The sequence below is a fragment of the Rana temporaria genome, chromosome 5 (assembly GCF_905171775.1).
Source record: "Rana temporaria chromosome 5, aRanTem1.1, whole genome shotgun sequence".
Lineage (NCBI taxonomy): Eukaryota > Metazoa > Chordata > Amphibia > Anura > Ranidae > Rana > Rana temporaria.
Genome location: NC_053493.1, coordinates 276,915,684 through 276,943,008, shown reverse-complemented (window position 1 = coordinate 276,943,008; position 27,325 = coordinate 276,915,684). Strand labels below are relative to the sequence as shown.

At 40.6% G+C, this 27,325-nt stretch overlaps 1 protein-coding gene across 1 annotated transcript; it reads left to right on the top strand.

Moving 5' to 3' along the window:
- Positions 1-25,404, top strand: LOC120940814 (cytosolic non-specific dipeptidase-like). The gene is made up of 12 exons (XM_040353885.1): positions 1-108; positions 12,793-12,903; positions 12,998-13,141; positions 13,415-13,577; positions 13,880-13,962; positions 14,298-14,495; positions 15,326-15,410; positions 17,799-17,959; positions 20,932-21,096; positions 22,080-22,221; positions 23,500-23,647; positions 24,832-25,404. The coding sequence occupies exons 1-12, from the start codon at positions 106-108 to the stop codon at positions 24,899-24,901; spliced, it is 1,473 nt and encodes a 490-aa protein (XP_040209819.1). The 5' UTR covers positions 1-105; the 3' UTR covers positions 24,902-25,404.
- The last annotated feature ends 1,921 nt before the right edge of the window (positions 25,405-27,325 follow it).

Below are 27,325 nucleotides of genomic sequence, written 5' to 3'. Positions count from 1 at the left end.
CATGGGAGTGGTTTGGCTGCCGCTTTTAAACTAGAGCAGATCTCCTCCTAAGAGCCAGTCAGCCACTAGCAGTACTCCGGGATAGGACCAGCTTTGAAAATCACCATGGTAAGCCACTTAGAATCTGATCCTTTATATGTTTTACTAACCTGTGCTAAATGTTATAATTACTTTTAGAACTAACAGGGATCCTATGGTGTTTTAATTAATGTAGGCTTGTGAAAACATTTAACTCTAACATAATTCAGAATTCAGTCACCTTCAACTTTTCAAAAGGATTTATTAAGCTATTATTCACATACCGCATTTAGGTTTAATCACATAATTCAGCATTTCAAGTTAAAATCTAGCTTTGTTTCATTTAGAAAATGTCAGCTGAAATGCAATTTTTACAGAATTAACATTTTCTAAGAGTCCATTGTAAACTTAGGCCATGACTCCTTCTGTGGCAAAGTCACCCTATTATGGTCCATCCAGCTTTATTTATACTTTTTAATTGTACCTGAGGCAGACATTCCATTTGTGCAGATGTGCAGGGGCACTCTGGGAGTTAAGGCCCTACACACGATACGAAAATCGAAAGTAAAATTTCATCCGAAGAACGATCTATCGATTTTCGGATCATTAGTACGGTGCTTTCGGCAGCTAATTCTGTTTTTTATCAGACAAAAGTTGGATGTACAGACTATAAAATGTTTGTTGTACGTGAACTCCACGTCCGATTTTATTTTAATTTGTTTTCATACAAAAAAAAGCGTAGGATCAAGACTACTCATGCTCAGAAACAAAAGAATACATACAAAACTATTCAACACATTACGTCACTTCTGAAGTTGTATTCTGTTGTACGAGAATTTTCGTGTGGTGAGAAACCTCTTCACTTTCGACATGAGACTAGCATGCAACAAATAACGAACGAACAGTCATTGGAAAATCTGAATGTGTGTACGAGGCTTTAGGCTCTGTGCACACCTAGGCGTTTTTTGGGCATTTTTCTTCTCTAAGGCCCCGTACACACGACCGAGTTTCTCAGCAGAATTCAGCCAGAAACTTGATCGGAGCTGAATTCTGCCGAGAAACCCGGTGTGTGTACACTTTCGGCCAAGGAAGCCGACGAGTTCCTCGTCGAGCCAAATAGAGAACATGTTCTCTATTTCCTCATTGTTCAATGAGGAAAGTTGGCTCGCCGAGATGCTCGGCGGCTTCACACAGAACTCGACGAGAAAAACGATGAGTTTTGCCCGTCGAGTTCCTCGGACGTGTGTACGAGGCCTAAGTCTCAGCTCTAAAAACGCCCAACAAGGCAAATCCCATTCATTTCAATGGCCCCTGTTCACATCTGAGCTTCTGTCACCTAAAGCAAAACGCTGTCGCTCAAAAAAGTACATGAGCTTTTTTTTGGCAAATTACAGGCTATTTAATGGTTTTACATTGGTGACCTTTTGAACTTCAAAACGCCTGTACATAAAATGCTGCAAAAACTCTGCAAAAACGCCTGTAAATGGCCTGTAAAATAGCAACGCCTAGATGTGAACAGAGCCTAGAGATCAGACTTGGATCCTCTTCTGCTGTCACATACTACAAAGCGGGTGGGAAGTTATACATAGAAAATACATTTTTATTGAATGGAGGGGGCAGAAATGTTCTCACATAGGGACTTTTTGGTAAAACTACCATCCACTGAATTCTATTGTTAATTAATTCAGTGTCGTTAGTATAATTGTCAAATTCGTTTTCACACATTCTTACACTTTGTTGCAGTGGTAGATGTCAAGGCAAACTTGTTTTTTAATTTTGCCAGTCAATGTACATTATTACTACGCAGCAAATATTCTTGATATATCAGATACTATATCCCAGCCCCTATCTGGATAACAATTGCTATGGGATGTAGGGTAGGTAGGATAGCAAGACCAGCCTGCGTATTATGGTACCAGAAACCCTCTAGTGACAGCATTTCTCTTCTGCTTTCCTTGTCTATAGAGGCACAACATAGTACCTTTCTCTGTCATATGCCTCCATTGCTATAGTAAAGACTTGTTTATAGCAGCAGCCTAAAAAAGAAAATATTTTAAACGTATCTTTCAGGTAGGTATTGGCAAAAGTTATTGAAGTTGGGATCCGGAAGCTGAACCCCATTAAAATCAATGGGTGCCAAACATTTGTTTTCAGCAATAGCTCAAAGTAAAATGATTGACAAAGAAAGGGGGGGGGGCACTGACCTGGGGTAGATGTACCAGAAAATGTATATATTTTTTAAATTATTGTTCAATTGGCAAAGGCAACATAAAAATATGCAATTTCTTTAACATTCTTGTGGGATTCCTTGAAGCTGTACGTATAATCACAGAACATTATGACATGGGGACGGCATCAGCAAAATTGTCTAAGCATTTACTTAACTTTTACATAATTTTTTAAACACAAGTGTGTTTCTGCGCTGAAGTGTACTGAGTTATAAAAGAGCTGCACCTATATATCACCCGAATACCAAAAGTGATGTGAAAAACATACTGGGCCAGATCCTCAAAAGAGATACGCCGGCGTATCGCCTGATACGCCTTCGTATCTCTGAGTCCGCCCGTCGTATCTATGCGCCTGATTCATAGAATCAGTTACGCATAGATAACCATTAGATCCGACAGGCGTAAGGCTCTTACGCTGTCGGATCATAAATGCAATTTTTTTTCGCCGCTAGGTGTCGCCGATGTAATTTTCCCGATCGAGTATGCAAATTAGCAAAATACGCGAATTCCCGAACGTACGCCCGACCGACGCAGTGAAGTTACAATGTTTACGTAAGATATGCAACGCGTAAAGTTGCCACTGCTATATGAGGCGCAGCCAATGTTAAGTATGGCCGTTGTTCCCGCGTCGAAATTTAAAAATTTACGTCGTTTGCGTAAGTCGTCCGTGAATAGGGCTGGACGCCATTTACGTTCACGTCGAAACCAATGATGTCCTTGCGACGTCATTTAGCGCAATGCACGTCGGGAAATTTTAGGGACGGCGCATGCGCAGTACGTTTGGTGCGGGAACGCGCCTAATTTAAATGTTCCACGCCCCCTACCCGGATCATTTGAATTAGGCGGGCTTGCGCCGTGGGATTTACGATACGCCACCGCAACTTTACAGGCAAGTGCTTTGTGAATTTAAGCACTTGCTCGTAAAACTTGCGGCGGCGTAACGTAAATCAGATACGCTACGCCCGCCGAGTTTTATGCCGTTATACAAGAATCTAGCCCACAGTATATATACATAAATAATAGTGTGCTTCTGGTTACTATGCAAAAAATGTAATACTGAAAATGTATCAATATACAATCAAACAGTGAATTGAATAGTCCATAAGGTTCAATATAGAAATAAGTCCATGTGCCAATAGCAATGAAAGCATATAGTGGAATGAAGGTGTATCTAATTCTTCTCAAGATAATGATATATCCCTCTGGGTGGCAAACCACTTGAATTGTTAAGGAAATATATGTCTTCACATCACTTTTACACAATTGCTTGGATTACATACAGCAGGAGCAACCCAATATGATTGCCACCACCACAAAAAAAAATTGTAGTAGGTCGTTTTAGCCAAAGCAACTTTTAATGTTTGTGTACCAATAATACGCCTTAATTGAGCATTAGAAGCAGCAGAGGCAATACAGAAAAAAATAATATTGTAGGGTATTTAAAATAAGCTAAAGCCATTAACATCTAATACATTTCCAAACAGGGCCAACACAAATCAAGCCTCGTACACACGGCCGAGGAACTCGACGTGCCAAACACATCGAGTTCCTCGGCCAGTTCAGCCCTGAAGCCGCCGAGGAGCTCGGCGGGACGAGAGCTCCCATAGAACAACGAGGAAATAGAGAACATGTTCTCTATTTCCTCGCCGAGGTCCTCGTCGGCTTCCTCAGCCGAAAGTGTACACACGACCAGTTTCCTCGGCAGAATTCAGCCAGAAACTCGGTCGGAAGCTGAATTCTGCCGAGGAAACTGGTCGTGTGTACGGGGCCTCACAGAGCATAGCTTGTTGATTTCCTGTTCAGTAGCACACTGTATTGTGTACAGGCCACAAATCCACATTGCAGAGTTGAAGCAGTTGTTATGCCAAACAAGAGAAGAAAAAAAAATTGCCATTTTTCAGATACAAAGGCAAAAACATTCACACAGTAGCTGGAGAGCATGCAAGCATTTTGATTGAGGCCCAAGGCAGCAATTTAAGAAGGAGAGATGAGTAATTTTTTCCAAGAAAGAAGAATTAGATTATGATATTCCAAAAATGGGATCCCAAATATTGAAAAGACTTATGGAAAACATTTGTACTTGGCCACTGCCAGAGGAAGAGATGAGGCATATTTAATTTAGATTAAAAAACATATTTCAGTTTATTAATTTACAGTCAAGAAACAGAAATATTGTACAGGCATGCAGAACACTGTTAGGCCTGATTCACACCTATGCATTTTTAGGGCTTGTTGCATTTTGCAGATTTGCATTACAGTCCATTTAACATGGTTTCCTATGGAACACGTTCTAAAGTGCACATCTGCAAAAAGCACATATAGCCAGATTCAGGTAGACGTGCCTAACTTTAGGCAGGCGTAGCGTATCTCATATACGCTACGCCGCCGTAAGTTAGAGAGGCAAGTACAGTATTCACAAACAACTTGCGTCCTAAGTTACGGCGGCGTAGTGTACATGTGCCGGCGTAAGCGCGCCTAATTCAAATGTGGAAGAAGTGGGCATGTTTTATGTAAATTAAGCATGACCCCACGTAAATGACGTTTTGAACGAACGGTGCATGCGCCATCCGTGGATGTAACACAGTGCGTATGCTCCAAATTACGTCGCAAAGACTCATTGCTTTCGACGTGTACGTAAATTACGGCCAGCCCCATTCACGGACGACTTACGCAAAAATTGAAAAATTTGACGCGGTTCCGACGTCCATACTTAACATTGGGTGCGCCATCTTTTTGGTGGTTTATCTTTACGCCTGAAAACGCCTTACGTTAACCCGTGTATCTTTACTGCGATGGGCAAGCGTACGTTCGTGAATAGGCGTATCTCGCTGATTTATGTATTCTAAGCGTAAATCAGCGTACACGCCCCTAGCGGCCAGCGTAAATAGACAGCTAAGATATGCCGGCGCCGGCGGTCGTATCTTAGCAACATTTAAGCGTATCTCAATTTGAGAATACGCTTAAATATACGACGGCGCAGATTCGGAGTTACGACGGCGTATCTACTGATACGCCGTCGTATCTCTACCTGAATCTGGCTATAAGAACGCATAGATGTGAATCAGGCCTAAGTGTGTTTACTAGACTTAAGCTGACTAAACATTATGCAATTTTCTTGTTTGATTTTCTTTAGATTTACCTTCAACTATGCAGTGCAAGGGTCTGCCTGATTGCATACACATTGAAAGTGTTTAGGTCTGACCTCATATTATATGGTTTTGATAAATCTAAAAGCAAATTGTATAAGAGAGTTGCATAATGTTTAGCCAGCTTAAGATGTGCTTTTCAGAGCCACGAGTCAGAAAAACTGAACTGATTTGATGACAGTGTATACTTACTATTTGCTAATATTTTATGTCGGGGCAGACTTAAAGGGGTTGTAAAGGAATTTTTTTTTTCCCTAAATAGCTTCCTTTACCTTAGTGCAGTACTCCTTCACTTACCTCATCCTTCGATTTTGCATTTAAATGTCCTTTTTTCTTCTGAGAAATCCTCACTTCCGGTTCTTCTGTCTGTAACTACACACCGTAATGCGAGGCTTTCTTCCTGGTGTGGAGAAAGCCTCTTGAGGAGGGAGGGGGCGAGCAGGAGTGTCAGGACGCCCACTAACACACAGCTCCTTTCTCTATCTGCAAAGTAGAGAGTGTCCTGATTTGCCTGCTTGCCCCCTTCCCCCCTCAAGAGGCTTTCTCCACACCAGGGAGAAAGCCTTGCATTACGGTGTGTAGTTACAGACAGAAGAACAGGAAGTGAGGATTTCTCAGAAGAAATAAGGACATTTAAAAGCAAAATGGAAGGATGAGGTAAGTGAAGGAGGACTGCACTAAGGTAAAGGAAGCTATTTAGGGGAAAAAATCCTTTACAACCCCTTTAATCTGGAATAAACAAATCACAATATCCCTTTTTATCAGACTGTAGACTTAAAATTATTGTAAATATTTGATGCATAATTCTTGATGACTTTTGCTATTTCAGAGAGAAAGCAGGCAGATTACATGTAAAAGATGTTTACTTACATTTTTGGAAGTCTAAGATTAAAGACTGGGACATTTTAAAATAGAACTAAAGGCAAAACTTTTTTCACATTGGATACTGTAGGGGGGGTTTATAAACCTGGTCAAGATTTGTTGTCATTTGTGTCCCATAGGGGAGATTTCCCGTCACTTCCTGTCCCATAGCCAAAACAGGTAATGAGAGGAAATTTCTCCAAAGTGAATGAATCCCTAGGTATCATAAATCACCAGAACTAGTGTCCCTAGTAGAGGTTTTCCCCTCTAATACTGTTCTGGGGACAACCCAAAATTTGGGATTTTCTTTTACTTTTATTTTCGATAATAACAGTAAACACGACAAATAGAGAGGGTAAGTCTCCCTAACGGGGGGCACGAACAGCAATAAAAACCTGACATCTTGTTTTAGCAGACATCTAGCATCAGGAAATAAACATTTATAGCCGGATTCAGGTAGAGCGGTGCTTCTTTGTTCTGGCATATCGCATCTCATATGCGCTACGCCAACATAACTCTGAGAGGAAGAGCTGTATTCACAAAGCATTTGCTCCCAAAGTTACGTCGGCATAGCGAAAATGGGCTGGCGTAAGCCCGCCTAATTCAAATTAGGCAGGTAGTGGGCGTACTACATGCAAATTAACTGTGACCCCATGTAAATGAAGGGCCGTTGGTACGGAGCATGCGTGCGCATGCTCAGAATCACGTCGCAAATACTCCCTACGATACGACGGCTCAATGCGTACAACGTGAACCTAACTTACGCCCAGCCCCATTCACGTACGACTTACGTAAATGATGTAAAAGCCGACGGCAGTTCCGACGTCCATACCTTGCATGGGCTGCGCCACCGATAGAGGTGTTTTATCTTTACGCCGGCGTATGTCTTACGTAAACGGCGTAGCTTACTGCGACGGGCATACGTACGTTCGTGAATCGGCGTATCTAGCTCATTTACATATTTGACGCGTAGATCAACGGAAGCGCCCCTAGCGGCCAGCGTAAATATGCACCCAAGATACGGCGGCGTAGGAGACTTACGTCGGTCAGATCTTGGCAACATTCAGGCGTAGCTCATTTTAAGAATGAGCGCATAGATACGACGGCGCATTTTCAGACTCTACTGATACGTCGGCGTAAGTCTCTGTGAATCTGGGCCTTAGGCCCCTTTCAGACGTCCACTCCGCCTGTCTGTTATTACAAGTCCAAGTCCGGGATCCCCGCTGAGCCGACGGAGACACACGGAGCGGACCCAGAAACGGTCCGCTCCGTGTGAAAGAGCCCTTAGAGTGTTTTGGGGACACTGAGGATGGAATAACATACAGGTTTGCCCCACAACTAGAAAACCTGTTTGAACAGACTGCAGTTTCTAAGCGCTTGCATCTGAAAAAAAAAAAAAAAAAAATTTTGTAGTTACAATGCAAGTAGCTTACAGATTTGCACCACAGCTAAAAAAAAACTCTTTGGACAGGCCAGTTTTTCTGTGATTGAGCAAGCATTTAGCATCAGGAAATAGACAATTAGTGAGTTTTGTTTTGTTCTTTTTTTTGCACACTGAGGATGGAAAAAGCATACAGTTTAGCAACACAACAAAAAATCGGCATTGACAGTGTGCAATTTTAGAGGGATGTAGCAGACAGAGATTTTACACCAGGAAATGTTATATTAGGGCTTTTGTTTTGGAGACTAAAGATGGAAACAATTTTTTTTTATTTTTGTAATTCCTTTATTTACGAAAAAGTTGCAGCTTACAGACATGTGAAAAAAGCAATACATAAAGTAACAAGGAAAGTCTCATAGCTGAATCAGATGCAAAAAGGTAGAGTAAAAGAAGGCATAGGTGATCATGTAATGCACTGCGGACTTCAAATTTGTCATCATAAAACAGAACATGTATGCAAATCCACAAACCAGCCCAGAGCACTACAAGTCCCAGCTTTCAGTGTCCAAAATCCAATGCATCAACAGGGTTTGTAATGTACGTATGACTCAGGTCTCTGCTTACAGGATTTGACTGACAGGCAGCAGGAGCAATGGTTCCCTCTTCTGTCTGATTCTCTTGTGAGAAGAGAGAAAGAGGACAGAATTGCACAGTGCTGGATCGATTTAAGATAAGATTAAGATTAAGGTAAGTGTTTGGCAGGGCACAGCAATTAGCAAAATGTTTTTACCTTAAAGGAGTTGTAAAGGAAAAAAAAAATCGCCTAAAATTAATGTCTGTAAGGTAGACAGACAGAATAGTGAAGGGATATGCAATTAGCGGACCTCCAGCTGTTGCAGAACTACAAATACCATGAGCCATTGCAAGACTCTGACAGCCACAAGCATGATACCCAGAGGCAGAGGCATGATGGGACTTGTAGTTTTGCAACAGCTGGAGGTCCGCTAATTGCTTATCCCTGGAATAGTGTAATGATTCTGTTAAAACATGAGTAAATACCTATTAAATTCCTTCATCTATATCACCTCCGGCGTTCTAGTTTCTGTTCTCTTATTCACTTCCTGGTTTGCAGAGTTCGTTCATGTAAGAACTACATTTCCCAGTATGCATTGCGGCACGCCCAGTAATTCACATCTCCTTGAAGTCTCTAACATGCAGAGAGCGTCCTGCCGCACAAATGTAGTTCCCAGGAAGGGGCGAGCACGTCACTGACCACCGCAGTAAAGCCCCCCTTTCACGGTGGTGAGTAACAATCAGACAAGCAGGAAGTGAACAGAACAGAAAAGAAATAGAGCAACTTCTGAGCAAAAACTAACAATGAGGAAGTAAAAAGAAGAATGTCTGCAGGTAAAGGATGCTTATTATGAAAAACATTTTTTTTTCCTTTACAACCCCTTTAAGGTAAAAAAGAAATAAAAAATAATTCTAGCTTTAAAACCAGTTTAGGACAATGACACTCTTGTGGAGAGTATTGCTTCTCACCATCCTGTTCCCATTACAACATATGAGGTAACATGTCCAATGAGGGGTTATCTGTCAGCAGACCATAGTGGAAATCAGACCACTTCCTCTAGGTGAGTCATGGCACATACGCTCACAGAGGGTACATTGAGTGGAAGGAAATAAGGAAGTGAGAAGCAAAAGTATTACAATTTTAATGTACCAAAGCATTTTTTCACGCTTTAAAGAGTATCCAAAGAGTATCCAAATTTCGCAACTGAGGAGCAGCATGAGGAAACATAACGTATTGTCCATTTTTCATGATGATGCACTGCACTTCATCAAAAAATTAATGGCCAGCGCAGCATTTACCCAGCACAAAAAATGTAACAATTTTTGCATTCATAAAAAAGAGCTTTATAAAAATTAGGTTTCCTATCTCAAACATTTTTGCTAAATATTGGGTTTGGGGTGTCGGTGGTGCCCTAATACTAGAGGTGCACCGAAATGGAAATTTCAAAACCGAAACGAAACCGAAATGACAGGCCGAAACCGAAACCGAAAATGACTTTTCTTTTTTCCCCCTATTTAATTTATTTTTTAAATAATTGCGTGTATTACATGAGACATTTTAATTAGCTTCATTGATTTAAAATAACCAGAATTGAAAAGCTCCAAGTCAATATAATAAAATAACCAAATTTTTATTTAAAAATTGGACACAAATACATAGTATATTAATATTAATATATAAAACTTATTGTTGCGAAACAGGAACAACAAATACAGTAATAAACTCAAACAGCAGCTCTAGACTTAAATTTGTTTTAGTGTAAATGGGCAAAATATCATTGTGTTTATTAGCAAACCTGCTATTGGCTATTTCAAAATGCAATAGCCAATCGCAGGTTGGCTATTGTACCCGCCCACTGCCTGCTGTCAGTCAGCAGAGGAGCAGACCTGAAGGAGAACTTACTCCTTCAGCAGGCAGAGGCTCGGTCCAATAGCCAACCTGCGATTGGCTATTGCATTTTGAAATAGCCAATAGCAGGTTTGCTATTTTCAGTTACTGCGGTACGATCTTACCTCCGTTAAATGGTATACGGGAAGCAGAGCTGGCAGAGGCCCCGAGCGGATCGGCCAGCAGGAGATGGTGAGGTGTGATTGGGGGGTTCTTTGGAATGGGGTGATGTGGGGGGAGCGGAGATACCTCTGCAGTGCCTCAGACGTCCAGGCTGGAATTAAGTAAAAGACAGCTGCCGGCTGCAAGATTATGCCACCGGGAGCTGATTGTAAGCACGTCAAATAACTGCGGCTTAGAGGTGCGGGCCTGAAGGAATTTAGCTGTGCCGATCCCCCCCGCTCCCTCCCTCATTTTCAATGTGGCCATCTATTGATATACCTGTACTGTACCGGAGAATTTCCACCGCTCGCACAGAAGGTCAGTCTGAGTGGGATCTGGGCAGAGTCACAGCAGGTGGCAGGGGCTTCAGATTGGTGGACAGTGTTTGGAGTTTGTACTGTGGGCGGGCAGGGGAGGTGGGTCATTATCGGCAAATTTTTAGTTGTTTCGGCATTTCCCCAAAAGGGCTATTTTCGGCCGATATGTATCGGTCTCCGATATATCAGTGCATCCCTACCTAATACTGTAACGTAACAGAAAAATTCCTGCAGAGATCATAATGAACCCTGCTTCAACAAACATTCATTGTTACTGCAACTGTCACGCAGCTGCAAAAAAAATTGGTTTTTGGTGTTGGTGGCATCCAAACACTGTAACCTCAAGGATAATTCTCCAGAGCACAAGTTGGACCCCTTTAAAATATTTCACAGTATTTTTAACTGTAAAATAGCTGCTAAAAATTGGGGCGCCACATTAAAATTGATATTGCAAAGAACAGCAGTTGTGGTCCCATTTTTAGACAGCAATGGTTGCAGATCTACAACAGTGGGAGGTAGAGGGATGTACTAACGGTGGCTGGGTGTGCTCAAAGACAGAGCATGGCAATGGTGGCAGCATGCAAGATCTTTTTCGTTTCCTGCAACATTGAAAGGAGAAAATTGTAATGCAGCATAAAAAAAAAAAACATAAATTGGAGGAGGGTGGTAGGATCCCCCAAACACCTTTTCAGTCTTGAACATGGGCTTGGTAGCTTCTGCTGCTGATATAAGACTGGTTCATGTACACAAATGTCAGACAGTCAACAGTGTCTGTGGACAGATGCACTCCTATGTCTGTTACAAAGCCCTGACAGCACTGAATGCATGACTAGAGAGAATGCTGGGTATGGGACAGCACTGGAGGGTCTTTATGTCTGCTCTTGTCCCCAGATATTCAGCTACCATGGGATACAGTCACTGCTGTTAGTAAACAGCCTTGGGTGCTGAGGCCCGAAAACATTTTTAAGGCATTGTCCAGACAACCACTCTCACTGCTGTTTCTCCTTTCACCAACAGGAGGATCAGAGTCATCTTGTCTTTGAGATGAGTGAGGGGAAAGGGAGACAGTAAGGGGAAAGGAGATTGAGGGAAAGTTTAGGGGGGAGAGGAAGAGAGAAGGAGAAGGTAAGGGATGGGAAGAGAGAGGAGAGGTGGAGGGAGAGAGGAAAAAAGGGCAGGAAGAGGGAAGGAGAAAAGAGGGGGAAAAAGGAGAGGATACATGTGGAGCACAAAAGTGAAAACCCATATTTATATTCTTACCACAACTTTAGAGTGCAAAGATTACACAGATGAATGTAATCCGTGGAGAGAAAGTAAAACCAGAACAGGACCGTACTATATTGTTACAAGTAGGTCTACCTCCAATAGGCTGAAGATACAGTAAGTTAAAGGGGTTGTAAAGGTAAAAAAAAAAACCCTAAATAGCTTCCTTTACCTTAGTGCAGTCCTCCTTCACTTACCTCATCCTTCGATTTTGCTTTTAAATGTCCTTATTTCTGCTGAGAAATCCTCACTTCCTGTTCTTCTGTCTGTAACTACACGCAGTAATGCGAGGCTTTCTCCCTGGTGTGGCTGCTGCAGGGCTACCTACTTTTGAGCCTGCCTCTGCAGAGCTAGGAGAATCTTACCCCCAGTGTGGGTCCCCTAGGCATAAAAGCTTTAGCACTGCCTGGCATGTTTGCCTGTGTCATTACATAGCTTCTTGAATGCTTAACCACTTTCCGTCTGGCCTATAGCAGAATAAACGGTCGTGTGTACGCGGCATCTCTTTTGCAATAATGTCAGAGCATAGACAGCTGTTTCTCACTAAATTCCCATCACACTGACAAAGAGCTACTGGGAAAGCAATCATTTATAGTGTGTGGGCTACAACTCGATCATTGCAAGACATTGGCCAATGGTGGCTTTGGCAATGCACTATAGGACATTCGGTGAATGAATTCCCATCAAACATCCCAAAAGTTTGGAATTTGGCCCAAACGCTCAGTTCATCCCGGAAGGGATTTTGACAGTCTGGTAAAGGGGGTATGGGGTCATTCTGGTCATTCAATAGGGAACCTGTAATGTTTTTAAAATACCATAGATGCTTTTTTTTCCATACATTTTCTTAATTTCTCTAGGAACAGTTGTACTTAAATTTGTCGTAATTCGCTATCCAAAAATTACCATATGTGCGGCTTTGAACCTTCTCATTTGATCTTCTTTTTTTGTCTTGCAGCTTTTTATGCTAGCTATCATATCCTTGCTAAGTGATCAAGTTTTCTTAACCCCTGTGCAAAACAATGCCTTGTTTCAATACATTAATGATCACCAGAGTGAATATATTCAGGTAAGCTCTGCAGTTTCACACATAACTGTTGGATAACTACACACACATAACAGTGTACAGTGACATTGAATACATTTTATTTTTTGAATTTTAGAGACTGAAGAACTGGGTGGCAATAGAAAGTGACTCCAGTGATCCTTCAAAGAGAGACCAAGTTCAACTCATGATGGAAATGACAAAGGACTACATTTTGAAGATGGGTGGACACGTGGAGATGGCAGAAATTGGTGAACAAGAGGTAGCATATATCACCCAGCATATTCCTTTTAAATGTGTTCAACATATTCAGAGAAAAAAAACTGTATATGAATAATTCACCAAATAATTCACCAAAGCCTAGATGTTTTAAGTCCTGAAAAAATAGGAAGCTAAAACTGTGTTTTATAAAGCACTTCCAACATATGCTAAAGTCTTGGGGTGTTGCTTTTTGAACAATGTGTTTGTGCAATTTTAAAAATAATCCTTTTTCTGATTCATGGTAATAGTTAATTTTCCAAAATATTTCTTGTAGTATTCCCCAGGTATAAAACTCCCACTACCACCAGTTATTCTTGCACAAATTGGAAATGATACAAACAAGCCTACTGTGTGTTTCTATGGACATATGGATGTACAACCTGCAAAGAAAGAGGATGGCTGGAAAACAGAACCATATACTCTTGTCGAGGAGAATGGTATGTCTTATCATGCCTGTTGTCTGACTACTAGGAATAACTAAATGTACAATTGGTTGTAAAAATGTCTTAATGGAAATCATGTATATAAGATTTATAGAGAAATACCAGAATTAAGTTTTCTATTGAGAACAATCTGAAATACAACATAGTATGTTGACTTTCTGACTTCAGAAAGAAGCATACAGCTCAGGAGTTCTGACTTTACTGGCTGCATACCAGTTTCAAGGCATTTTACATACCCATTTATTAATGTATTTATACTTGTATTTATAGTATATGTGTATTTTATATTTTTCAAGGAAACCTGTTTGGCAGAGGCACTTCTGATGACAAAGGACAAATTCTTGCTTTGCTGCATGGAGTGGAATCCCTTAAGAAAATTGTATGTAAATCTAATATACTTGCTACAAATAGCTAGGCATTACTCCTACAGCCTTTCTGTAATTTACCACTGTAAACCTGGACTTGAGAACAATTAGTCATTTGTAGAAAATTAATGATTTTACATAAATAACAAAACTATATGGAGGTGCGAGCAGCGACCATTTTACAACTTGTTTTAAAGCTTTTTCAAAACCTTTCAGCCATGCTGAGTTGGTTAAACAGGTTCTAGGCTCCACAAGATTTAAGACACAAGCAGATATTACTGAGATAAATTGATTTATTCTTAAAATTATGTGCTTGAACATCTATTTGAGGACTGCAATTTTGTTACAGGGTCTACCAGTAAATGTGAAGTTCGTGATTGAGGGAATGGAGGAAGTAGGGTCACAAGGTCTTGAAAAACTTGTTGAGGACAAAAAAAACACCTTTTTCTCTGATGTTGACTACATTGTAGTGACAGATACTCCCTGGCTAAGTAAAAAACCAGGTATCACTTATGGCGCAAGAGGAAACTGCTACTTTTATCTGGAGGTATGGTATTTAAGATTTACACTTGAACCATAAAATCTGTAATGTTGGTCACAGATAATGTAAATGAAGTAAGATAGATGTACAGGTTGTCACATAATCATGTATTTTGAGCTCACCCAATCCTATTGGGTGGGACAGGGGGGAGAAGAGTGTTTGTACAAGGTTTTTGGTAACTGTATGGTCAACTTTTTTTCTCAAAGCAGTAGCTCAACAGGCGACACAAATAAGACAGTTTTCTGATCTGACTAAAACATGTTGGTCCAAGCAGTGATCATCCTTTGACCAGCATTCCCTCGGCATATTCTCTCTTTTTTCCTCTCTCTCCCTCTGCATAACCCTCTAGACCTGTCTGACTTCAGTAAATTGACCACATATATTTAATTAGGCTAGGCCAAAATTAGGCCTGCATAGGTCAAGCTCTCCTTTTTTCTAAATTATTGATATAGTGGAGTGTTTTACTAAAAGGGTAGGGCATGTTCCTTATGCAAAGTGAATTTTCACTTCGTATGGGAATTTTAAGTTAGCTTATTGAATACGGCAAAACTTCACTTTGCATAAAATACCCAATAACAAGGAAGTACAATTAAAACAGTATTTTGATTTGCACATGCTTGGGTGTTGGAAGTCAGTGAAGATGAGGATTTTACTTAATTGTTCTCTGGGTCCCTATAAAAGAGGTTCCCCTAACTACCCATGCAAGTGACCACACAAGAAGTTAGGATACATTTCCCCATAAGATACAGAGACAGCAATCCAAATGAGACAGACATTTTGGCTTCAGTTTAATGTAAAGTTTATTGCTTGAATATAACTTCTATTGTTTTGTACAGGTTGAGGGTGCAAGGCGTGACCTACACTCTGGAGGCTTTGGAGGAACAGTTTATGAGGCCATGAGTGACTTAATTTATTTACTAGGTAACATTTAAATATAACTATTATGTTTATATGATCATCAAACCCTTAAGACTTATTTAGTGGTTTAAGCTCCTGTTATGCATGTTATAGTTTTCCTGTCTCAGAGGCTTAAATGAGGCTTTGGAGCCATGCACATGGTTGACATAGGAGAGGCATTATTCCACATATGTGTATGTTAAAGAACTTTGATGTCGGTGCTCTCAAATAAAACATGTGTCAGAACTTCACTACCAAAAAGAAAAATAGTGCTTAGCTGTTGAGAGAATAAAAAAATTGCCACAAAGGCTAAGCAGTGACAGATGTGTCTCCTTTTTCATGTTCAACTTTTAGTGAAACTCCAGGAATTACATCTTTCCTGTTTTGTACATAACAGGGGAGGTCTGAAAACCTCTTTTATTACTGTCTATGTCTCATGCTGAGAAGATTCCCCCCCCCCCCTTTCCTATCTTTCACCAGGACATAAAGTAGGGTAAAACTATCAGTGTAAGACATGGACAACCATAAAAACATCACTTTTACTGAAATATAGACATTTTAGAATCTCCTTTTAGATGGTATAGTTCTAACACTTCCTTGTTTTAAGTCCCTTGGCACGCTGGCTACCAGTCCACTTTTTTGAAGCATCCTTTTTCTGGTATGGTAGTGGCAGAGTATTATTGTGAGATACACATTTCTGTGTCTGCAACCTCCATTTTGTAGCATGGTAAACACAGGCTATTACACATATAGAATGATATAAGAAAGAAGGTCCTTGCATACATCTGCATCTCTGCTGTATATTTGCTTATAGCTGAACTCAAGGCAAATAGCTAAGTACACAAATGAGATACATATACTGTAGGAGTGCCGATTTACCTGCTAAGAGCTTTTTTTTTTGTCTATTTGGTCCTACGATTTACATGGATCTGCTACACAACACAGCTCTGTCAGGCAGGCAGGAGACCTGGTCTCTGCTGCAGTTAAAGTCTTACTAAACCCGCAACAGTAAAATCAGTCTGAATATGCAGTAAAGCATGCTTGTCATACTCAGTGGTACCTAAGGGGTTAATCCTCTGCAAAAAAAAAAGTCTGTTTGATCCTGTCTCATCTGATCCTCTCCTCATTCCACTGTCCCCAATATATTTCCTCATAATACAGAGCCAGGGACAGGCTGTACAAGCTCCAGTTGGTGCTAGTTTTTTTTTTCTTGGGAGGGTGCATGTGATCAGCAGAGGCCCATCAGCACTGTCCAGATAAAGGGTCAGGGTTACTGTATCCTGATAGGACAGTCAGTACAGAATAAAAAATCCTCTTACAAGCTTTAACCAGGCACTCATAGAAGTCACAAGACTGCTATATGCTGTTGATGAAAAAAGGTATTTAGCAGTTTATATTTACAAAAATATTTGCATTTCCATGTTCTGCGTACTGTGGTAGGCCCTCACAAAGTCCCAAGGCTTGCAGATAATTCCAGTCTACCTGGCTGTGACACTTTCCCTGTAAAAACATGCTGGATTTTTCATCTTTCGCCCTTGTAAGCCTTGGGGGTGTAGAGGTACTTACACTGTCCCTTGAATCCTGCTACTGTTCAGGTCTCCTGTTGTCCAGGTCTTCCTATGCTAGCCAGGGTGTCTCCTGGATGAGACTGAAGAGTAGTGAAGATCCCTTGCTTCAGCTTCCTCTCCTTCCTTCCCCAGCCCCTGGGGCCCCTCCCACACCTTTCAACATCAACCTCAGCACTTTATTTTCCACCCAACAACTGGCAAGCCTCCTGCCTGGGGACTGGTCAGAATTTCCATCAATATTCAGACCCTGCCTCTTTACCTCCACCCACTAGTTTCTATTGGTTTCTAGAAGTTTCCATGGACCTCCAGAACCAGGGGGAGGCAATAGAGGCCTGGTCTGTAAAGCCTTCCAGCCTAGCCTTAGGCTGGGCTCACACTAGTGCAGTGCGAACTGCAGCTCTGTTTTCTGTGCAATGATATTTATTAAGTGGTTCCCCTCCGTTGTAGCTGTGAATCAGCTGACCTGGGAGAGGGGGTGGTGTAGGAGGAGGGGGAGAGCATTGCTGTTCAGAAGGGAACATATCTGTGAATCAAATGCGTTCCCATTGAAGATTATGTGCCTGCAATTCGCACCGCACTGCCTAGAAAATGTACACAATCTTTGTGCAATACAGAGTGCGGATGCAACGCAAATATGTGAACCATACTCAAAATAACATGTTTTAAGCCACAACCAATTCGCGATAGTGTGAACCCAGCCTCAAGCTGAACCTAACAACAATTACCCAGACTCGTTTAACTACTGTGAGTCAGCATAAATGAACCTAACTTTACACTAAAGGGTGCTACATAGGTTACTGGTCAGGCTTAATCTGCATTCTAAATGTATACATACATTTTGTAGGTCAACTTGCGGATGTCAAAGGTAAAATTCTGATTCCGGGTATTTATGATGATGTCTTACCTCTCACGGAACAAGAAAAAGAATTATACAAAAATCTTGAATTCAACCTTGATGATCTGAAAGCTGATACAGGAGCGAAACAATTTCTTCATGACACAAAGGCAAGTGCAATTCTCATATTCAAACTTCAAAGATGTTTTTAAAGAATTTTAGCAGCTTAAATAGAATTTGCGTATGGGTACGGGTTTGCGTATGAATGGCTGAGTCGCAATAAAGTCACTCCCATTCGTGCACGCGGGAGTCAGGGGCTCTGAAGAAACGGCATGAGTATGCCGTTCCTTCAAAGCACATGCGCCAGAGAAGTCACCATCTATTTCTAAAGTAAATATCTCCTAAACAGTGCATGCTTAGAAGATATTTACTGTACCTATAGGTAAGACCTATTAAAGGTTTACCTATAGGTAAAAATCATCAAAGGTAGTTTACTCCCACTTTAAAGCTTTTTCAATCAGTTATGTGTAATGGGGTGTATCCCATTACCTAAAGGTGTGTGCTTCTGCTACAAATCCTTTCCCCTGTGCCTCCCCAGAATTTCAAATTGTGCAGGCCACCTTGTTCGACAGAAATCTTCTGTCCAACAGATCCACTGGAAAAACTTCTTCATTTGGCTACAGTGCTGATCAGTGTATTCTGACAGCAGAGAGTCCCTGCTATCGGATTACAATGTCCCAGCAAGGGTGGATACAAGAATCTTTTTTTAATTATTATTAGTACAGCCTGCTGCCTGAATGAAGAAAAAAAATAACCGTTAAAAAAAAAATTTTCCTGAGTTTTACAATTTCTACTGTTTTGAGAGGAGTACCAAAATACTATAAAAAGTTGGTAAAAATATATAAAGAACTGTGCTCCCCTTGATTCCCAGCAAGAGGTCCCTCAAGGCCCTTTCAAACTGACCGACAGCATATGCATGGTTTTCTTTAACAGGAGTCACAACAAAATTATATAACTCACAGGAAATGTCTTTACCTGCACCCCAAGGCCTTGTACACACGGGCAAACATGTACGATGAAAACGGTCCGCCGGACCGTTTTCAGCGTACATGTCTGTATGATGGCTGTACTCACCATCATACAGAAATCCGCGCGTACTCGATACGCGGCGACGAGGCCGTGCCGTCGCGGCGATGTGCGCGGCCCTGCCAGTTCAATGCTTCCACGCATGCGTCAAAGTCATTTCGACGCATGCGAGGGATGGCGGCCGCTCGGACATGTACGGTAGGTCTGTACAGATGACCGAACATGTCCGAGCGGACAGGATTCCAGCGGGCTGTTTCTAAACAAGTTTGGAAATATTTGCCCGCTGGAAAAAGGCCCGGCGGGCAAATGTATGCTGGAATCCTGTCCGCTCGGCTGTACAGACGACCGAACATGTCTGCTGAAACTGGTCCACGGACCTGTTTCAGCAGACATGTTCGGTCGTCTGTACGGGGCCTTACTGACGAACACACAATAGTAAAACACAGGTCTGGTTAACCATATACATGGCAATTTGATTAAGTCATCAATTACATTTTTTATCAAAAATTCAAAGCAGTCAAAGATATTCTGACCTTTTGTGGTTTCTATCAACCACAAAAATGTGGAATCAAAATTGTCCTGATAAAACGTGACAGAAAAAGCTAATCTGAAATTGCGGCATCAGTTTTTTTTGCTCTTACAATAAACTGTATTGTAGCTGTCGATATACTGACCAGTTTTGTCTTAATCAATGGAATTTTATGAGTCAGTTGAATGTATAGGTTACGGCTTGTAAGGCCAGGTTCACACTTATCCGACAAACGCTGCGACATTGGGAGCTCATGTCGCATGACGTGTGAAAATCAATGTTTCCCTATGAGAACCGTCTTAACTGGTCCGACACATGTCGGTCCGACTTTGAAAATGCTCCCTGTACTACTTTGGTTCAACTTTGATCCTACTTTAGCCCATTGAATATCATTGAAGTCGGATCAAAGTAGGAGCCTTGTCCTTACCATCCGACTTTTGACATCCGACATGTGATTACAGCAGCAGTAAAAGGAATTTATCTCACTCTGGGATTGTTTTGATTGGTCAAAGAACAAGTCAGACTATCACAAAGTCGGATCAAAGTAGTATCCTGTTCATGAAAGTCAGATGGATGTAGGACCAATGTAGGACCAATGTCGCAGAGCAAAGTAGGATGAAAGTCATGTAGTATAGTGTGAACCCAGCCTAAAGCTGCTGGTCAAACTAATCTCAGTTTGATCAGCTGCCTTGAAGCAAATTTTCACCTCCTTTGTAACTCTCAGGCTGGGTTCACACTATACTACACGACAGTAGAACAACTTTCATCCTACTTTGCTCTGCGGCATCGGTCCTACATTGGTCCTACATCCATCCGACTTTTGTGGACAGGATACTACTTTGATCCGACTTTGTGATAGTCTGACTTGTTCTTTGACCAATCAAAACAATCCCAGAGTGAGATAAATTCCTTTTACTGCTGCTGTAATCACCATGTCGGATGTCAAAAGTCGGATGGTAAGGACAAGGGTCCTACTTTGATCCGACTTCAATGATATTGAATGGGCTGAAGTAGGATCAAAGTCGGACCAAAGTAGTACAGGGAGCATTTTCAAAGTCGGACCGACTTGTGTCGGACCAGTTAAGACGGCTCTCATAGGGAAACACTGATTTTCACAGGTCATGCGACATGAGCTCCCAATGTCGGAGCATTTGTCGGACCAGTGTGAACCCAGCCTAAACTTGTAGCCTATAAAGGTCTTTAGGTTCAGATACTCCCTGACAACTAAATGCTCTCCACTAACACGGATAAGACATAACCCCAACTTTCTACCCGGGAATACACCTACTTTTCTCTGAATAGGTTTATTGCAGTATAGAGTACATTTTTTTGTAGACCTCTATACATTAGAAAAAAAGGTACAGTCCCTTTAAATGAAGGACAGTGTATAGTGTATTTTTAACAGATATACCTGTATGCTTTGTAATTCACTCTGTCCATATTGCACAGCTACTGTATATGCAATAAATTAGATGTTAATACTGTTCAGCTTTACTATTTATTTGTTTGTTCATATTGCATTTGCAGGAGGAAATACTCATGTACAGATGGCGATATCCTTCTTTATCAATCCATGGCATTGAAGGAGCTTTCTCTGGATCAGGAACAAAAACTGTAATTCCTGCAAAAGTTATAGCCAAATTCTCAATTCGTCAAGTTCCCAATATGAATCCATCTGTCGTAGAAAAACAGGTATGCCGGCAATAATGTTAGAAGACATACATCTATAAAGTAAACTATGCCATATTATCTGTGTTACTTAGACTTAGTATTTATTTTTCTGCAATGCAAAAACCATTGGGCTCTATCAGATCTCAAACATAAGATACAGTGGAACCTCGGATTGCGAGTAACACAGTTTTGCAATACGAGCACTGTATTTAAAAAAATCCTTACTCGGTTTGTGAGCGTTGTCTCGCAAAACGAGCTGGATTCAAGCCAAATCGGTGTGCAATACCACTGTCTGTAATAGTACTGTGTTAAGGGAGTTGAGTGTGTCTTCAGTTGGAGTAGTTTTGATTTTGCATCGCCATTTTGTTGGATAGTGTGGTTTTGAAGAGTTGTAAGTGTAGTTCCTTGTGATCTTGTCCAGTGTGTTGGCTTTTGGCAAATGGTGTTGGTGGTTATTTTAAATTTAATGGCGTGGTGATCAGTCCATGGCAGTGGCGTGTTGTCCAGTGTATTAATGTCGATTATGAATAATTAAGAGACTTATGTAAGCAGATATGAAAAATAATGCTAAAAGGAACAAGGATATGGGGACATTGTTATGTGGACTTATTTTAGAATACATTTTCACTACATTGGCTCATGCATCTGACACACTGTGGGTGTGTTGGATGCCTGATCCTCCATTGTGATCTGTGGTTCCTCCAATGGGCCCCATGTCACTATTGTATCCTGCAATGATGTAGCAGCCATCAAGAGGAAAAGCAGCTGGACCAATGTAACTATTAAAAAATATCAATGGAATTCTTTTTAAGGCTCACCAGGCAATGTTGGAGGCAGTTTGTCATTAAGTAAAATACCTGTGTGAGAAGATTTACATGGATGTTGCTTAGGGTTCAGGGCCTACTATAAGGTCCCAAACTCTGATAATGGCAGCTTGTGTCTTAGAACTGTCATATATGATGCAAATAAATAATGAAATATTTTTTCTCTGTTTTTTTCATTAGGTAACAGATTACTTGGAAAGCAAATTCTCTGAACGCAAGAGCCCAAATAAAATTAAAGTAACCATGGTTATTGGAGCACAGCCCTGGTTAGCCAATATGAACGACCCTCTATATGTGGCTGCCCAGAAAGCAGTAAAAAAAGGTACAAGAGATACAAATGAAAAAGTTTAGCCTGTAAAATATGCATCATAATACGTAAACACTGTGCACACTGGCAAACTTTGAGATGGCATCTAAAATATATTAAATATACAAAAGAAAAAGAAAGACCCAAACATTCAAAATATATTCAAAACTCTAGACATTTTACTAGATTCATTATTAAGGTTTACAATAAAATGTACACAAAATTGTGAAAAATTCTAAAATTGTATTGACAAAATTTACACAAAACTACAATAAATACTCAACCCACTTTCCCACAACAAAAGCTTGTAAAGGTAGCGATACACTCATAATCCCTCAGATGCACTCAAAAAGGTGTAAGTGAAGACTAAACTGAAATGTAAATTTTGACTTTTCTTACGTCAATAGCTATTATTATTCCTTGACTCTGTTTTTGTGTATCTGCGACTTTTTAATGGTCTCAACCACCTTAACATGATACAACACCTCATGATGCATTTCCATAACATAAAATATAACAAGTAGAAACCTCTCATAATGGACACAGTATATGTACAGACCCAAGAGCTCAAGTGCAAAAGATTATATTAATAAAGATTCTAGAAGTTCTAAGACATTTTCAGGTGCTTTAATCCCCGGCATCCACCAAAAATATACAATATATATCACTTTTAGGAAGCGGACTCTTTACATTGGAAGTAAAAACTACTAGCAACAGTTATGCAGAGGTTGTATGTCTTTTTTTAAATAAATTGTACATCCAGGCACACATGCACAGCTCAGTATATAATACTGGCAAACCATGGGTGCCAGAACACAGTAACATGATCTGGTCATCCACAAGACCTATAACAAGATCAGGAGATGATCTCAGTGGCAGTGACTGGACATTGAGGGAGAGTGTGGACATCCAATTGCTGGAGGGGGCTTTGGGAGGTAAGTATGCCATAATATGCAAATACGCTGTGCCTACTTGCAAATTATGACAAAAGCCCTGGTTTAACCACATGCATTCAGTAACACTTTGGGATATTATTCATATGTGATAATTTTTCTCAGTATGCCACTTTTACAATACGTTATATCACAACTTGAAGAGCCAGTCCCCTCCAGTTAAATCAGGTACAGGGTTAAATAGCTATTTGAGACACAAAGTTTTTTGGTGGTCTGACTAACTGTTTGTAGTCATGTAAGCAACATCTAAAAACTAAAGACAGTAGAACTAAATAAAATAATACTGTTTTCTAGAAGCCTGTTCAATATTTGTATTTTTCTATCTGTGCCTGCCCTCTAGTGTTCAACACTGACGCAGACATGATCCGTGCTGGAGGAACAATTCCAATAGCCAAAAGTTTTGAGGAAATTTTAGGAAAGACTGTCATGTTACTTGGAATTGGAGGGCCAGAAGATGCTCCCCATGGACAGAACGAGAAGATAAGCAAGTAAGTTGGTATTTCTCTGGCTTGGGCTAAGTCCTATATCCAAAACAGTTTATAAAGAAAATCGTAAATGAAAGCCGTAAACTGGTGAGGACCGAATCATCTCAGGGGGTCAGCAAATACTAGAAGCCTCATTCTATATAAAATAACAAATTGTATTTTTGAAAAATATAAGGAAAGAAAAAAGGGTAAACATGCCCAAAGAGTGGACTTTATTTTCAGTTAGTTGAAATATTTTTACCTTTTTGTTTTCTCACATTTTATGATAACAATATCTAGAGCTTTCACATAAATACTAAACAACTCATACACAGTTTCAAGAGCACCAAGACCTTGGCCCTGTGCATTTTGGTGAGGGAGTTTCATGCCCTCAGGGAAACATGCTTCCAGCACATTAAAGTGGTAGTAAACTCTATTACACCACGTATACCTACAGGTAAGCCTATAATAAGGCGTACCTGTAGGTATTGTGAATATCTTCTAAACTTGCACTGTTCAGGACATATTCGGAGAGCATGCAGCTGGAGACGTCACCATCATATGCGCTCTGCAAGTCTGGCTTACAGTGCCGGACCTTGAGAACCTGTCCTGTGAATGGCAGCTGTGCCAGTGACGTCACCAGATGCATGCTCTCTGAAGGTCCAGCTGTTTTAACCCCAGCTAGCGGCCGAAAAAGGGTTAATACTTCCGGCAATGCGTCTCTGCAGAGGCGCATTGCCGGCAGTATTAACCCTTTTTCGGATGCTAGCGGGGGTTAAAACAGCACCGCTAGAGGCCGAATACCGCCACAATTCCGCTGCAATCCCAGTATAGCCGCGGTGTCCCATTGTTTTCAATGTGGAGGAGCGGTAAACACACCGCTCCCCTCACCGCTCCAAAGATGCTGCGGCCAGGAGTTTTTCAGGCGCCTAAAAAACTCCTTAGTGTGAAAGGGGCCTAAAGCAGGACCCTTGTTTTCGTTTTGGAAGCAGTTGGTGTCTCTGCAGAGATCTGACAGTTTAAACACTTTGTTTTCTTTAACATAAATAAGATTTACTTTTTTCTGGGAAACCATTATTGACATGGAACATAAATTATGACAAATCAAAGACAATATAAAAAAAAAATATATATATATTTTTCACTACTAAAAGTTTTTGAAGTTTACTAGCAGTGCTATTGCCATTATATATTTTTTTTTCTTTCAGGCACAACTACATTGAAGGAACAAAGTTATATGGATCTTTTCTTCAAGAAATTGCAAACGCCTGGCCTTAACATTTTCCGAAATGTACCGATATGCTTTTCAAAGTTAAAAATCATCTATACAGCATCAGTGTCATTTTAGCTATGATAAAGGCATTTTAAATCTAATATTAAGTAGGCTTATCTACACATTTCTACTTACCAGTTAATATCTCAAATTATTTAAAGGGATCAAGTGAATATGTAACATAAGATGAAAATTTCATACTCTGCTTCATTTTGCATGATTAGCCTCAGCTTTTGCAAATGTCAGTATTAAGTCATGTACGCATTCAAGGAAACCTTATTAATGGCAATGTACCTGGATGGCTTTATATGTCATCTCGAAACTTACATCAAGCACTCATTATTGTACTTGTATTGAAAGCATTGGCTTGCAGTTGTTTGCGGTATACATTATGTGTTTCATAGGTTATAAGTATAAAATTATTGTAAATATGGATCTTGCTTTACTAAACAGTTACCTGATATTAGTATGGCACCATGTGTACAAATAAATACATTTTGCAAATAAATTATGAGCCGACATATCATTTTTAAACTATGCAAGTGCTGTAAATAGTGATATAAGAAATAAATAATAAAACAGTATATACGTGTAAAAATGCTAATTATATCCACAAAAAAACGTAAAGTAATTAACAACAATGTACGTAATGATCTTGGGGGTGATATCACTGGACCCGAGAAACTATTTTGAAAGTGATCTGTCGAAGCACTGGGTGTGACGATATTGAGGTCTGACACATTAAGGCCTCGTACACACAATAGGATAGCCAGAGGACAACGGTCTGAAGGACCGGTTTCATCGGTCAAACCGATCCTGTGTGGGCCCCAAAGGGTTAGTTAACCTTTGGTTAAAAAAATAGGAACTTGCTTTAAAATTGAACCGATGGTCGCCTAACCGATAGGTCAAAACCGATCGTTAGTATGCAAAAGCATCGGTTAAGTTGACGCATGCCGCCGACGTACGTTTCGTATAGTTACGTTTTCAAGGGGCTTACCTGGTCACTAAGCATCACGGTATATGTAGTCTAAATAAGGGGAGTGGTTTCAGGTTCACACCTAATTAGCCAATATAGCCATATATGCCAGCCCTTTGTAGAGAAACTGAAATTTAAACCAAGACTGAGGCTGCTCTCTTCTGATTGGCTAATTAGGTGTGGACCTGAAACCACTCCCCTTATTTAGACTACATATACCGTGATGCTTAGTGACCAGGTAAGCACCTTGAAAACCTAACTATACGAAACGTACGTCGTCGGCGGAACCTGGTCACGTGTACTATGTCCTACATCACTTCCCGATCGTCTGGATAGTGTCAGCAGCTGGTGGAACGCACGCCGCCATGGAGGTGGGAGGGCCAGTGTTTTTATATCAAAGCTTGCAGCCCCAGTGCTGGGAGAAGGGCACTTTTTATGTGAGTAGCCAATTGGCTGGTGTTTTTATTCCATTTTAATAAAATAGAGTTGCACTATGGAAGCTCTCTGTTTGTATTCCATGTTCTAAAATCTCAACATTCCGAGGGTACATGCTCCAGTCAATTTATATGTCTGCAGGCATTATCCTGCTCAAGCGCATCTGACCGTCTTTTTCATTAAAGAGGTCAACCAGGTTTGGTAAGCACAATTTACTACTGCACATTGAGTGTCGTACTAATTATCCAGGTGGTGGAAGATCAATTAAGTTTGCACGACCGGAGACGGTTTTTGTATCACAGCAAGAAATATATCTAGAGGATATTCGAGCATTGATGTTGTATCTTTGTTTGCACCAATGGGACTTTATTATTTACTATTAATTGATTTATCACGTACAACAGGAAACATTTTTATTAATTTACTTGTTGTTGCATATTATAGGATAAGTTGTGTAATTACATATTACTCCATAGCGCCCCCAGTACACTTTTTAGCACGCATCAGATAGAAGTCACATACACTTGATCACTTTCTAGGGGAGCAGCTTAGCACACATGGGGCTGATTTACTATTATCAGTGCGCTGCGCTGGTTCATGGCTTAATTAGTACTCCGGGTGAAGCCTTAATTAGGCGCATGAACCAGCGTAGCAGCCGGCGCATTGCAAGTAATATGTAAAGCCGCCGCCAAACTCCCTATAGAAGTCTATGGGAGAAATCAAAAGTGTTAATTTTAAAGGCTAATATGCAAGTTTTGTCCTAAAAAGTGTTTGGGGACCTGGGTCCTGCCCCAGGGGACATGTATCAATGCAAAAAAAAGTTTTAAAAACGGCTGTTTTTTCGGGAGCAGTGAATTTAATAATGCTAAAAGTGAAACAATAAAAGTGAAATATTCCTTTAAATTTCGTACCTGGGGGGGTGTAAAGTCAGCATGTGAAATAGCGCATTTTTCCCGCACTTAGAACTGTCCCTGCACAAAATGAAATTTTGAAGGAAAAAAAGGCATTTAAAATTCAC